General features: G+C 40.8%; 1 protein-coding gene across 1 annotated transcript; it reads left to right on the top strand.

Annotated features, from left to right (window-relative positions):
• The first annotated feature begins 583 nt into the window (after nt 1–583).
• npffr1l2 (neuropeptide FF receptor 1 like 2) lies at nt 584–7,925 on the top strand. The gene is made up of 3 exons (XM_070833966.1): nt 584–911; nt 5,598–5,697; nt 6,917–7,925. The coding sequence occupies exons 1-3, from the start codon at nt 599–601 to the stop codon at nt 7,923–7,925; spliced, it is 1,422 nt and encodes a 473-aa protein (XP_070690067.1). The 5' UTR covers nt 584–598.
• Nucleotides 7,926–15,055: the final 7,130 nt, after the last annotated feature.

The raw sequence follows: 15,055 nt of genomic DNA, 5'->3' as shown, positions 1-15,055 counted from the left end.
AGAATGATGTGCCGATTGGACCAAATCAACGGATGGACTAAATACATAAAGTGTGCACTGTGTAAAATCAGTAACCTGTGTGAATGCTACATGATGGGTGTGTGAACATGTGTCTGTGGGTGTTAGGGAGCTGCAACAAGACAAAGGAACTAACGAGGACAGCGCAACATTACTGAATGAGAGTGAAATTAGAGCAGAGATGGTAAAAGAGCTGTAGCCGTTGCTTAAGTAACCTAGGAACACAGGTACCAAGTGTTCCCTAGGTTACTCTAGACCTTGCACTTCATGTGTGTGTCCTGGGTATGAGGCTGTTGGTAAGATATCCCATATTTTTCCACATTAAAGGTGGCAACCCTAGATAAGAATGAACATCAACCTACCTACCCCAGGTTAGATTTATGCTTTACTTATAACAGAGGGTGAGAAAAAGCTCTTAGGATCAGGACTTTCTAATGTAATGCTGAAGTACATCAAGCATATCAGGTGATATTTTTTACACTGTTTCAAACTGAATTCTACATGATCATTTCCTGTCACCATTTGATTTCCCCTGCAGTGTTGGTTCATTCAAAGGACAGAGATACTGTACAACATAGCCATGGAAGGGATGGAGCTGGAGGGATCAATGGCAGTCGTCATAAACACCAGCCTAGACGGCACCGCAAACATCACCAACATTACCTTTCTCCCATACTATCAGCACTCTCTGTATGTGGCCGCCAGCTACATTCTGGCCTACCTCTTCATCTTCCTGCTCTGTATGGTGGGGAACATCCTGGTGTGTCTGATCGTACTGGAAAACCAGCGTATGCGCACAGTCACCAACCTCTTCATCCTCAACCTGGCTATCAGTGACCTACTGGTGGGAATCTTCTGCATCCCTACAACACTGGTGGACAACCTCATCACAGGTAAATAAATAAGTCCTCACCTCTGCCATAACTCCTCATTGTCACATGTGTTTCAGGAAAATCTTGGAGTGTTTTTGGAGGCACAAAATTCACCGGCGTGAGAGACATTTTGACAGGTCACATCAACATTTACTCAACAAATCAAATTGAAAGAACAAAATACAAAAAGAATATCAGGAAGTCCCACTGATGCACTGATGAGTAAGTTCTTCATCAGAATTAATATGGGCACTTTAGTTAGAATTGATTTACCGTACACACAGTCGAGCATTAGCTCCCCAGCAAATGCACTATTTACCCCAATAACACAAGTATTTGTGAACCACCACATGACATTCCTGAGCTTTTTTAAAATACAATGATAAAAGCTTTGCTGTGCCCTCGGGAAGACCTTTAAGTGAACGCCCTCACAAATATGAACCAGATAACAAGACTGATATTTTCCCTCAGTGAAGCAAATAATTTATATGAAAATAGCGGGGATGACAGGTGCTCATCTCCACCCTAAAATAACACCTGTCCAGGTTGCAACGAACAATTGCAACACACTGGCCACTCACACCCTCACATGTTATCCTGTGTTTTCTCATTTGTGGAGATTCAGCATTTGGGCATGTGGAGGCTTGTCATGTCCGTATTAACAGGGTGGGCAAAAAAACTATTTCTTTTTCCATCTGATGGCATCATACATCTCACATATTGATTTGCCCTGCCCTCAACGCAGGAAAGCATTATATGGCACTGATGACAGAGCGGGCAGAGGTTGTTTAGACTGGCCACATGAGTCAGGGTTCTGATGTGTGATACGTGTGATAATAATATGTGATAAGAAGAAATAGGATCATGCAGTCTTAGCCATATTAAAAGAGGGATTTGTCTGGATATGCAGGACTATTTCAGGTATACAAATTCAGGTCTCAGCCAGTTCTTGTGTGTGGAACAAATCATTTTACGATGACAGGTGTTAGCAATCATCAACTGCCTCCACAGAGAGAAAGTGAATCAGATGGGAACCATAGGAGGCTGCATCAGTGTAGTTCACAAGTAAGCATCTGAACTGACATGAATGAGAATTGGAAATAAACAAGCTGCAGCAATGTCATTAACACATCGGGGAAAGATAACTAAAAGAAAGTAAATGAAGTCTGAAAAATGTTTTTTCCACCATCAGTCATTTAATTTAATTTAATTTAATTTAATGTGTAGCTATGGGAACTGCATGGGTCTCTGAATGTCAGATCTCACTACAGATGTATGAAGTTGTGTGATAACACAACATAACCTGTTGTCAACCAGTTGGTACTGTATATCCTTCTAGTGGGAAATTAAAACCATCTTGCAAGAAAAGTTTTCTGTAAATTCATACAGTAACATTTGGGTAAGACTACAGCTTCTCTTACAAGTGAGCGGCGTTGTTTTGCAAAATGTATGTTTCAAAGAAGAGAATTATGAATTCCCTCTGCTGCTCTGAGCAGCTCAGAGAAGATACCATGCTTACTTTATAGTGTGCTATACTAATCACTATAGTGTCTCTACAGACAGGATGTCACGGATACAGGCGCAAATGTTTTTGTTCATTTGTTGTTGATTAAATTTTGTATCCATAATCTGACTCTGCAAAGTAGCTACTTACTAACTGAAGCTGTAATAGGAGGCTTTTCATGCCTCATGTGGCTGACATATCCATTCAGTAAATATTTTGACTCATAGATTTTTGGATGTAGGAGCTATAGTTTCGTTAAAACAGCAATAACACATAGAATATGAATATGTGAGTCGAATTGTGAATCAAAAGCAGGATACTGAATGGTTCATTTCATTGTATGACTACTGTGTGGTGTTCCTCAGCATCATAGATATGCATCCTAAAGAAGGTGAAGGGAAGTGAGTGAATATTGGATTTACTTTTGCCAGCCGGACACACAGCTCCAAATGAAAGCTAATGCTGCTCCACGTCTGCTGGATGTCTAAACCACTGTTTGCAACTCAATTTGCTATTTCTACTAGTGTTCCCCAAAGGTGTCTACAGTTTGTTTACGCAGCCCAGTTTTATTCAGTTGTGTATGTTATTCAAATCAACTATTGGACCCTTGAAACAAAGTATGCTTGCAAGTTTTAAATCCAGTTTACCGTGCACATTTCAAGACTGTAAATTGATTTTCATACTGTGAAATGGGAACAAATGATAATTAGTGTTTGTCAATGGCTTTTTGTTAGCATTTCACATACTAACCAATATTTCTTTACTATCTTTATTTTTGTGTACGATGTAGCATCCATTTTTGCTCTAGAATGGTTTCTTACATGTACAATGCCCTTTTCTTTCAATTTGCAATTAATTGGATTAATTATACAAGTGTAATTTAAATGTGGATGTACAGTCACGGCGCTCTGATTATTTTGAAAGAGCCTCTGGGGCTTCTTGGAAGCTCAGGTGCACGTGAAAAGTGAAACAAAGAGGACACGACACCCTGTCATTTGCACTGCAATTTTCCACCAGCTTCAGATAAATTTTTGTGGATTTCAATTTTTCTCACCATGCCATTTCTCTGCTACAACCATGGCCTATTCAAACAAATCGCCATTTCAGGTAGAAAACTAATGGTAGGGTAGACTCACCCTGTTTGTGTGTTTGAAGCCTCAAACCTGGTGTGCTGAACTGGAATCTCTTCATACTTCAATGGATCCAGGCCCAGAAATGATAAAATTTGCAGTTAAGTTGTAAGCACCCACAAATAAGACTGAAACACTTGTAATGATGCACAGCAGCAGAAGGAAACAGACATGTTTCATCCCCAGGCTTTCCTCAACGTTTCTGCCATTTAACAGTGCGACCCCTATTAAACAGAAACCATGTACCTGCCGGTGATTAACAAACAGCGGATACAGATAACAACATAATCAAAATCCAATTATTAGTGAAAAATATGACTAAGAAAATGGAAATCATAACAACCAGCAACTAACTGATTTACATAGTAACAATACAAATAAATAATAATAATAGCAAATGCATGTTCAACACATATGTTGTATTCAATTTTATTATTATAATTTTTATAATTTAATTATTCAATTATTCAAAGTCAGTCAATCAGTCTCAGACCTAATTGCCATTGTTTACATTCAACCACGTCCTCGATCTGCGTGTGACGTAGCTGTTGCTAGTATACAGACCCAGCACCCTCATGCATTCACTGTGACATCAGGAGATTTTAATCATGTCAGCCTCACCTCCTATCTGACTGGCTTCACACAGTATGTTGATTGTCCATCGAGGGAAAGCAGGACACTTGATCTGCTTCATGCAAATGCCAAGGAGGCATACACTGCTCCAGCCCTTCCACCGCTTGGCAGGTCAGATCACAGCCTGGTCCAGGGCCTGCTTTGAGTGCACAGATTGGGAAGTAGTGCTGGGGTCAGTGGAAAATAACAATAACTTGGACACTGATACTGACAGAATGGTTGACTGCACTGTGGACTACATTAACTTCTGTAAGGACACGATCATACCAGCAAGGACAGTACGCTGATTTCCCAATAATAAACCCCGGATCACCAGTGACAAAAAAAAGAGGCCTTTTGAGATGGAAGCAAGGAGAGGCGCAACCAAGCGCTAAAGAGGAGCCCCTCCACACCAGAGAAGTGTGGAGGGGTATGAGGATTATCATTGTCTACGAGCAGAGGAACACTTGGAGAACAGTGGGTGATGAGGACTGGGCCAATGGGTTAAACCGGTTCTACAGTGGGTTTGGCGCGGTGGCCAATGTCTGTCCTGCCCATGCTGGCACAGCCTCACCTCCACCATCTCCTCCACTTTGTTGCATCCCCAACTCTGTGGCTGCATCTCCTCTATCACTTGGGCTTCCTGTCTCCCACAACAGACGAGGTGAGGGGTGAGCTTGAGAGGTCGTGTCCAGGAAAAGCAGCTGGCACATATGGTGTGTGTCCAAGACTGCTTAAGGTCCGTTCAGCCCAAATGGCGGACTCTCTCCAGAGGATCTTCAGCCTGAGCCTGCAGACAGGGAGGGTTCATATTTCTGTGAGAAACACCATGTCACGTTCCGGTACCCAAAGTAGGGCGCACGGCAGAGATAAAAGACTACAGACCGGTGGCCCTCACATCACACATCATGAAGACACTCGAGCAGCACCTGGACAACAAACTGGACTGGGCCCCGAATACAGATGCCCTCTAAAGAAAGGGACAGAGTCGGCCATTTTTCCTCAGGAGGCTCAGGTCCTTTGATGTCTGCAGTCAAATGTTGCACATATTCTAACAGTCAGTGGTGGCAAGTGTACTGTTTTATGCTGCAGTCTGCTGGGAAGGCAGCATGACAGCTGAGAACACCAGTTCACCACTGTCACTCCCCCTCAGCCTGCAAGCCTGCTCAGTCTGCCAGTCATCTGTTGCTCATCAGCTCACTAGTTCTCTGTATTTATACCAGTCACTTTTTTCTAATTCTTTGCCAGATCGTTGTTTATGCTTTGCCTGCTTCGTATCCCGCCTGACCATCTGTATTTCTGACCTGTGCCTGTTCCCTGACGTGTCTCTCTCCTCCACCTTGATTTATGGTTTTGACTTCTGGAATGGACTGTACTATTTTCTGTTTCAGCCCTTCTGTGTTGCCCAACTCCTGCTTCAGCTCTATTATTATTATTTTGTCTTTTTTGTTTTTCCAACAGGTTGGCCCTTTTCCAAAACCGTGTGCAAGATGAGCGGCTTCGTGCAGGGGGTGTCTGTTTCTGCATCTGTCTTCACCTTGGTGACCATCGCTGTTGAAAGGTTAGTGTCAACCTGATCTCACAGAAATACGTGGTATGACCATGACCTCTTTACACCGCATTCAATTACCCGCCACCATCACCACGGAAATGGAATGGAAATGTAATCTATTCATTTTTGTCCATGGACACAAATTTTTCTTTTTTTTCATGTTTTTAATTTTGAGACTATTTCACAAACTTATATGAGTTGTTGATTTCCATTGACATTGTTTCCATGGTGGTGGCATGTAATCTTAGCACATTACGTCCCACCACCACAGAATCAGTGTTAAGAAGTCCTGGTCATACCACATATGTCTGTGAGATCACATTGGTCAGTGTACAGTGTGATGTGATAGCTAACGCTAAGACTATGAAATGATAAAATGAAATTTCAACTCACAAAGAATTAACTAATGACAAGTGTGATAGTCATTTAGGTAATTTAGGAAGTAACAAGACAGCCATGCTAGTGGCTCTGTGACTCTGTGAAGCTGCATTTAGGCACAGTGGAGGTTTAAGCAAAATGTTGACTTCAGCCCGGCGTGTTCAACATGCTGATATACGTGGATGTATTAAGAGAGGTGACTGAAATTGCTTGCTAAGTCCAGCAACAGGGACAACAACAGCAAGAGGGGCGTGCCATGGCCTGATAAGCACATGATCTGCTGCTGCTGCTGCTGTATCAGATCTAGGATCTGTATGTAGTGATTACACAGTATAGTAATAGCAGTAGTCAAAGTATGGTAGATCTGTTTAGCCCTATATACGGGACGTCCAAGCTAATATGTACAGCCAAATGTATGAGCATCAGTATTCCTCCCTCTAGACATGTTTATATGATTAATTATCAAATGTAATTATTATGTTACAAAACGCCCATTGAATTTAGTTCATTTTTGAAACTTTTTATCCAGAGGGAGCTATACTTAGTTAATCCATCACAGGAAGTCACAGGACCGCTAAAGTTATCAGAATTCATCCTCTGAATCAAATAGTGACTGAGATATTTCAGCCTAACATTGCCCTCTCTGGAGTCACACCACTAACATGGCTCAAAATACAAACATTTTGTGATTACAGCTTCTAGAATATTTAGTATTTGCTTGATTTACTTTTGACCTTCGGAGTCTCTGATTACAAGCTAAACAAAATTTGAAATGTCTCCAGGCTTTTGTCTATGTGTAGCCATTTAGATCATCAGTGGCAGTGCTCTTTTTTTTACTTCTCTACTACAGGTTTCGCTGCATCGTCTACCCTCTCCAACCCAAGCTGACTGTACTTGTTGCCAAGGCAGCCATCGTGTTAATCTGGGTGCTAGCAGTGGCGATCATGTGTCCTGCTGCCGTGGCACTGACTGTGGAGAAAGTTCCTTACCACTACATGGTGTACAATTATGACTTAAACCACACATTCCCCCTGTACACCTGCTACGAAAACTTTGCCGACCCACAGATGAGGAAGGTCTACACAGCGGTTCTATTTGCTCACATCTACCTGGTGCCCCTCACCGTCATCACAGTGATGTATGGAAGCATTGGAGTCAAACTGTGTTCCACTGTGGTTGCGAACAGAGAGCCACAGTTGTGCCACGCCACAGCCCAGATCGAGGGCAGAAGGGCCGTTCAGCCAATGATATCCCAGAAAAAAATCAGAGTGATAAAGATGCTCATCCTAGTGACTTTGCTTTTCATGCTGTCCTGGCTGCCACTCTGGACCCTCATGATGATGACAGATTATGCAGGCTTGGACAGGGACCAGCTGGACCTCCTGACCAGCTACATCTTCCCTTTTGCCCACTGGCTGGCTTTCTCCAACTCCAGTGTCAACCCCATCATCTATGGCTACTACAATGAGAATTTTAAGAGGGGCTTGCAGGTAGTGTGCAAGTCCAGGCCCTTCTGTTGCCTTGTGCAATGCCAGCTTTGGAGAAGGATGGCCAGGTGGGGCAGGAAAGAAAGGTCTGTGCAAGCACCTTGTGGAGGTAGGAACTTCAGAGATGCCACCATCGGTCACAATCACCGTGTCTTGGGACTGAGAAATCGAGTCCATAACGACAACAATTTGACCAACACAGCGGAGGTGAATAAGTGTGCAAGCGTGGGGTGTGTAGTGGTCCACTCAGAGAGAAGTCTTGCAGATCGAGGGTTAGAAATGGCAGCTATTCACAAGAAAGGCAATAATGTTGCTGAGTCAGACAGGGTTAGTTCTGTGGCAGCCTCAGTTTATCATGCGTGGGATAACTGAGTGTCAGAATTAACCAGAAATGAACCAAACAAAACCACTGTATGTTGCATTACAGCGTCAAAGGAAGAGACAATTATCATTTATCTGAAGTGTAATGTTACTGCTTGGAATGATGGTTACACATTGCAACCCTAGTTCTAGGCAGCGCCTCATCTTTAATGTAAACACGTAAAACCCAAGAATAAAAAAAAAAAAAGAATCAAATCGAAAACCCACCCAGGGACAACTCAGATGATTCTAATTCAGTTCGTAGCATTCATGCATAGCCCAGCATGTCAGGTAGCTGGCTTTTAAACAATGAAAAGTCCAGGGCCAGCTTTCTTTCCCTGTCCTTCCCTTTGCTGGATTTGCTGAGCATGTTCAGTGCCAGTCCAAAGTTTGGACACACCTTCTCATTCATCAGTGCTAGTAAGTCAAAACTCCCATTAGTGCAAAATGGAATCCTTCATCTGTGGGAATAAAAACCTCACTGAGAACCTTTTGAACTAGCCTAAATGAACTAGTGTGCTAAATGTGGTGCTGTTAGCAAACTGTTGGTTACTTGGAATTCAATAATACACCGTGTGTGAAAAATTGTCCAATCTTTAAGCTGGCCTAATCTTTTTATAACTGTGGATACAGAGAGATTACTCTGTATCTAAGTAGGCATAAAATAGGGTCTCAAGCCACGGCAAACTCCAGATTTAAGGATCTAAACTTTGTTCTCTATGGAGAAAATGAATTTGGGACGACATAGAGTGCCCCTGCAATGACGGACTTTTGTCCGCCAAGTCAGAAGTTAACATTTCCAACAAACGTTTACAACATCAACAGTACCAATTTCCTATGGATAATTCTCATGAAAATGAAATGAAAGTCACATATAACATCTTTGAAGCACGATAAATGTGAAAAGGGGCGTGTGCTCCTGTGGGGGCTCCAAAATCCATCTGCCCAAAATACTCACAGAACCATGATACAGCCCTGGTTCAAGCTTCCAGCATGTTACGAATCTCACTGTTTTGTTTTTCCCGCTTATTGAAACTACTGAAAAGAGAAGGAGTGATTCTGCACAGAAATGATGTAGTTCAGGCAGGACACACACTGGTTTGTTCTGTTAGGCTACAAGCGCTAGATGTCAAAATACAGACTACCTCCAAAATGCATTATCAAGGTAAGCAATGCACAGAAAACGGTGACTAAACCATCACATTTTAAGGTCAAACCCTGTGTGAGCGTGAAGTACAGTGATGGAAGCCTTATCATACAATATCTAGTCAGTATTTATCAGGGGTATAGAGACAGATTATACTAAACAGAAACCGTTCAAGGCAGCTCCCTGCATGCTGTTTGTCAGTGCTTTGTTTCCTATGTTAAACTACTGAAAAGACTCATTTTAGACAGAAGCGATGAAGCTCAGCAAGGACACGTTAAGTCATACAACTTTCTGTGACAAAGCATTGATGGTCCATATAAACGCCTATGCTTTGGTGCTGCTGTCTCCTTAACCACAGGACCCATGTACTCACGCTGAGTCCTGTTTGAAAAGACTCTGAAAGACCTTTTTTTTCCCCCCCAAGCATTGGGGTGTTATGTGCAATTTTCTCAGCATTTTGTTCATTGCATTGTGTTCTTGCTGTTCCAAGCGTGGAATCGATGTCACCAGGTAAGACTGTATTGCCACGTGCTTTTGCAGCATCTATTGTAATTTATGTCTTATTGTTTGTTGACCTCGGTGTTGAATTTACTAGTGTTAAATGATTAAAAAGTCTATTGGTTAACTGACAGAAAATGAACATTACAAATGTGACAATCGATACGAATGTTTAGGTCAGTTATCAAGTGAAAATACACACACTTTTTAAGCTCTGGCTGGATAACTGTGATTAAACTTAAGTTTGCATATTTAGTTTGTAGCTTGTGTTTAGTTTGTACTCCTCATTATACAACAACACCATCATATCACATATAGTTAGAAAGTTTTGTATTTGCCACAAGTTTTTAAGTGAACATAGGATGTTTGAAGTTAAACTGCATTAATGAAATGAAAATATACATTATACAATAGCACATACTGTGTCAATGGAACCAAGTTATCTTCTAGCCAGCTAGCTAACAAGGTTCTCTCTATATCCCATGAAATGGGCACTTGGACTTTTCTAGTGAGTGGACCCATCTAATTATTCTGCCTTTTTCGCCATGAAAACACTTGTACTCTGCCCGTGGGTTGGAAACAGGTTGGAACATAAAGGCATACTTTACTCATTAGACATACTGACAGTATGTCTGATAAGTAAGTACAGTATATGTTTGTATAAAGTATGCCAAGTCCTGTGCACATGTCTACAAATTGCTGTGTGAGAGTGTGTGGTTCACCTACCAACAGCACTGACTGGCCTGACCCTGATCCATCCTAAGAAAAGACATCCTGCTTACTGAACAGTAAACCGGAAACACATCACAAAGTGATGACATGCTACCATTTCATAGGACATCTTACTTCAACTGCCGAGCCTCCGTCACCACTCTAACAACTACATTACAGCTGTCTAGGCTGGTCGTCCTAGTAAGTCGTACAGTTAGATTAGTAACTTCAGTGGAACTGTGAAGAAAATACAGTGCTGCTAGTCGAGTTCAAGGTCAAATGATGACTATTTTAAGACATCCAGCCGTCACTAAAAACTGTGCCTTCAAACAATATATAAAAAAAACTACCTCCAGAACATCACAAATGTACAAAAGTCAATGTCAGCTCTCCAAATTATATACTTATATTATATTATTATATACTATATTACATATCACAAGATATATTCATACAAAAGCTATTAGTTAACCTACCTTAATTGCCATTAGTGTGCAGAATAAATAACCACCTGGGTAAGTGCTTATCAACACATTACCACAAGACCTTTAAAGGTCCCATATTCTGCACCCTGGGTAATGCAGTTTACTTTGGGCCATTGTTAATTGCCCAGGGAACCTGATTAAGCTGTGGGAACAGAGGGAAAGTCTGTGAGTGCCGGAGCACCAACTAAAGAATAAAATGTTCTGGTACTGGGTACTGATCCACTTCGAGCACTGGTTTTATGTCCAACTGCTAATCTGTGGGATGCTAGTGTTTTTGTGCCATCTTTATTGCGAAGCTGTCACTGGTGTGGTGTAACTAGAATGTATTCCTGGGTTGTGCCTTGTAAACTTGTGCAGCATTGTTATTGTATTTTAGCCAAGCCTTGCTGACGCCTATTACACTCCACCAATTACTAGTTCATATTAATTTCATATCTCATTTTGTTATGACTGATGGATTCAATTTGAATGTATCACTGATATAAAGGGTGCTCTTCATTAATTCTTTCAGTGAAATGAGTCAGAGTTGAAACCTCAGGAGAACCAAAACAGATGTTGCAGACTAATGTTTGTTTGTGGCTTGCAATGCAAAAGCTTGAGTTCCTGTATGTTGTTCTTTATGCTATGCTTTCTCTTGCCGTGTAACAGGCTGTAATACTGTTGTTCCGTTTCTATTTATGTATTAATGCTCGGCTGATGGGGGTTCATTGAAACCCTCAATCTAATGTGACCATTATCTGTATGTTATCCATTATCTATCTTTTTCTTGTGTAATGGTTAATGAATAAAAACAAGGAATAATATCAAATAAATGACTCACTAACAGTCCTTTGTGTTCACATGTACTTCTTACATACTGAGGCGCTTCAGACTACCCAAAGTTATCACTACAGCCTCAATTGCCTTCTGAGTTAAGTGAACTCAGACTAACATCTGTGGGTCCCTTTGTAGCACACTTCATTTACAAAACTTACATCGAAGTTCACTGAAAACCCAGAATGGAGATTTTTGCATTACTTTGCTGCCACATTAGCCATCACGACTCTTTACTGATACTGACATATCAGGCACAATTAGACAGGCATTTGTTCCCCAAATGAAGAAATTATCTCTAACTCATTACCAGCAGCAGATGGAGCTGGTTATGTGGATGAATGACTAATTAAGGCACATTGACCAACAGCAGCCTTGCTTAAGGAACTGCAGTAAAAAGAGAACAGGGACTTTGTTTGTTTTCTTTTGAAGGCTCAATTTGCTCTGAATGTAGTGTCATAATAGTGACACTATTGTCCATCCATCAGCTTTTGAATTAACACTTTAAGGACTCTGTGATCACTTGGGCTGCAGGGTCAATGCCTCTGAGCCGCTCTTCATGTCCTGTGTGAATTAAATACTGAAGGTCCTCAACAGCTGCACCTACAAAAAAGATACACAAGATAATCTGAATAAGTTTGCCTGGTTTTGACTTCAGTAAATATTACCTTTTATCTCACTCTGACTATTTTTGGGTGCTTTACTGGGCCATTCACTGAAATGAAGCCACATTATAGAGGCCTGGATAGTGGCTATGGTTGAGCTACGTAGAACATTTTGAAAGATTCAGATATCAACAGACTTTTGGATATGCACATCACAGCGCAACACTGACCTTTTCAAGAAGGTGGTTAAAGAAATGAAGCTGTGGAGGCTGGGTTGGAATATTCAATTTAATTAGTTTTTGAATAATGGGAAAAAAAAAAAGGCTCACTGTCTGCATCATGTGCTCATTTGGAAAACACTAGCATTCAATGTGATTAACTCAAGTCATCACAACTGGAACCCAATAAACACACAATGTCTTGGGTGGAAACACTACAAGTCAAAGTTGTTCACACAACAATGAGTTTAGTACAGTTGCACACGGCAGTTCTGTATTTGTAGTTAAATGTGTGTTTTGGACTTGTTTGAGCTGGATGCCGTGGCTGACTGATGACTGCGCATCTTCATCAATGAGGCAAGATGGGATGATGGGAACACTGATGCGGAGTGACACGGTATTTTTCTCCTACAGACATTTCGTTTTGTAAGGACATGCATGTCAGGTTAATCAGTGACTCTAAATTCCAACTCCAGCATCAACCCCCTCGTCAATATGTCCGCTACAAGAGGTGCATCCAGACAGTGTACCAGCCCAGGCCATTAACTCATGCAGTGCCAGCTGTGGAGGATTACACTAGCAATCACAATCTATCTGTATCTTCGTCCATAACAACAAGAAATTAGGTTAGTTAAATAGGAGCACAAAGGTGTGATGTGTGGTGTAATATTACTTATGAAAACTACTTTCACTTGAAAGTAAGTTACTTTACAACATTACTGTCTGTTTAGAGTACACTAGTTCCTAGCATGGTTAGGCTATAAGCATTATGTGCCAGTTTCATTGTAGGTGAACCTAAAACCTCCAAAATGCATAATCAGGGTAAGCAATGCTAAACTTTACAGTGACCAAACCAACCAGTTTAAGGGCCTTTACATACAATGTCCAGTCAGTATTTATCAGGGATATAAAGACAGATGTTCAGGTGCATGTAAATGTTATTCATCTCAGCACTTTGGTTCCTATTCTTACTAAAATAAGAGTGATTTTGGACAGAGCAGTTGAAGTTTTAGGCAGGACACATGCAGTCACACCATTTCTGTCTCTAGACAAACATCACACATCCCTCACATTTCAATACACTTCGGTAGTGGGCGAGCCACTGTTGTGTGCTTTACTGCTGCTGCTGTCTGTAGAAGTCACCTTGACCACAAGACCCATGTGATCAGGTTTAGTACTGTCTGAATAACTCTGGAGGGTCATTATTTCTAAGCACTGGAAGATTACATCCAATTTTCTCAGCATGTTGCCCATTATATTTTGCGTTCATGCTGCTCCATTCAGTTGCCTGGCCAGGAATGGCAACAAGCGTGGAACCCATGCCACCAGATCAGACTGTATTGCCACATGCTTTTGCAGCATCTATTGTAATTTACGTTTTTGTAACTTATTGTTTGTTGACCTCAGTGTTGAATTTATTAATGTTGAAATGATTTTCAACAACATTGCTCATTTGCATATAATACTTACATTGTAATGATAAAAGCTGGTTGAAATGTATGCAAAGTTTTCCTTTAGTTGGTAATCTATTGGTTGATTTGCAGAAAAAGTTAGTCAATCAGTCAGAAATCAGTTTGTGACATCAAGCTCTGGCTAGATGCAGTCAACACTGAAAATGTGCACTTTGAGGGAAGTGTGTGTATACTAACTATAAAAAGCCAATGGAGCTCTACTATTATGACTAACTGTGGCAGTTAATGAGAAAGAGAAAGATTGCCTTACTTCACGCCACTGGAGTTGGAAGTGTTAATATGTGCTCAAAGTGAGTGTGATTTTCAGAAAAAAAGCATCACAGCTGCAGTAGCAGAGGAAAATTACTAAGGGAGTGAATTTCTTCCCGATCTTACTTTGATTTAAGTGCACTCCCATTGGCACAAGGCACAGTTGGAAGCAGCAACATAGTTCAAACATGTAAGGTACATTTTGCTAAGGCCTGAGTTCTACTTAGAACAAAATTGGTGGATATATATATCTTAAGTAAATTATCAGCGGGGTAAACACATTTTGCCACTGGATATAAACAGAAATGTGTGTGTGTGTGTATATATACATATATATATATACACACATACATATATACACACACACATATATATGTGTGTGTGTGTGTGTGTGTGTGTATATATATATATATATATATAGAGAGAGAGAGAGAGAGCAGGGAAAACATCACATTCTAAATGCAAAAAACATGCAGAACTACTGGATGCTACAGATTTTCATTTTTTCTGTATTAGTACAAAGTAACATCCAAATTAAATGTGAAAAAATAAATAAAACAAACAAATACGTCTAAAAAGTCTAGAATCAATCCCTCCCTTTACCCTCTGTTTTCCTTCATCATCCCTGCTCCAAGAGTGCTACTAATCCTTACCCTTTACTTTCTGGCCACTGTGCTTTAATTAACTTCCCCCTCCAGGTAAGAATTAAAGGTCCCTGTGTTTTTTTTTAGCTCAGTGAATCTACCCTTAATGAATTTCATGTTTAAGTCTGGTACATCTTACCTTTCCATTGCATTAGAATGAGCTTGTTGCTATCATTAGACTACTATACACTATGATAGGAGACAATGGTGGGCTTGGCACAGGTAACATTTTGTATTTCTATGCTTTGGTTCCAGTTATTTCTTAGTCAGTTCTAATCTGTCTAGCTAGTCTTTTCTTAT

The sequence above is a fragment of the Pempheris klunzingeri genome, chromosome 7, assembly GCF_042242105.1.
Source record: "Pempheris klunzingeri isolate RE-2024b chromosome 7, fPemKlu1.hap1, whole genome shotgun sequence".
In the NCBI taxonomy this organism is placed as follows: domain Eukaryota; kingdom Metazoa; phylum Chordata; class Actinopteri; order Acropomatiformes; family Pempheridae; genus Pempheris; species Pempheris klunzingeri.
This window is presented reverse-complemented; position numbering and strand designations above follow the sequence as displayed.

Coding starts and splice junctions, on each gene's coding strand:
- npffr1l2 (XM_070833966.1), top strand. CDS start 599: ATGGAAGGGATGGAGCTGGAGGGATCAATGGCAGTCGTCATAAACACC. Junction 912..5,597: donor GGTGGACAACCTCATCACAG/GTAAATAAATAA, acceptor TTTTTCCAACAG/GTTGGCCCTTTTCCAAAACC. Junction 5,698..6,916: donor GTGACCATCGCTGTTGAAAG/GTTAGTGTCAAC, acceptor TCTCTACTACAG/GTTTCGCTGCATCGTCTACC.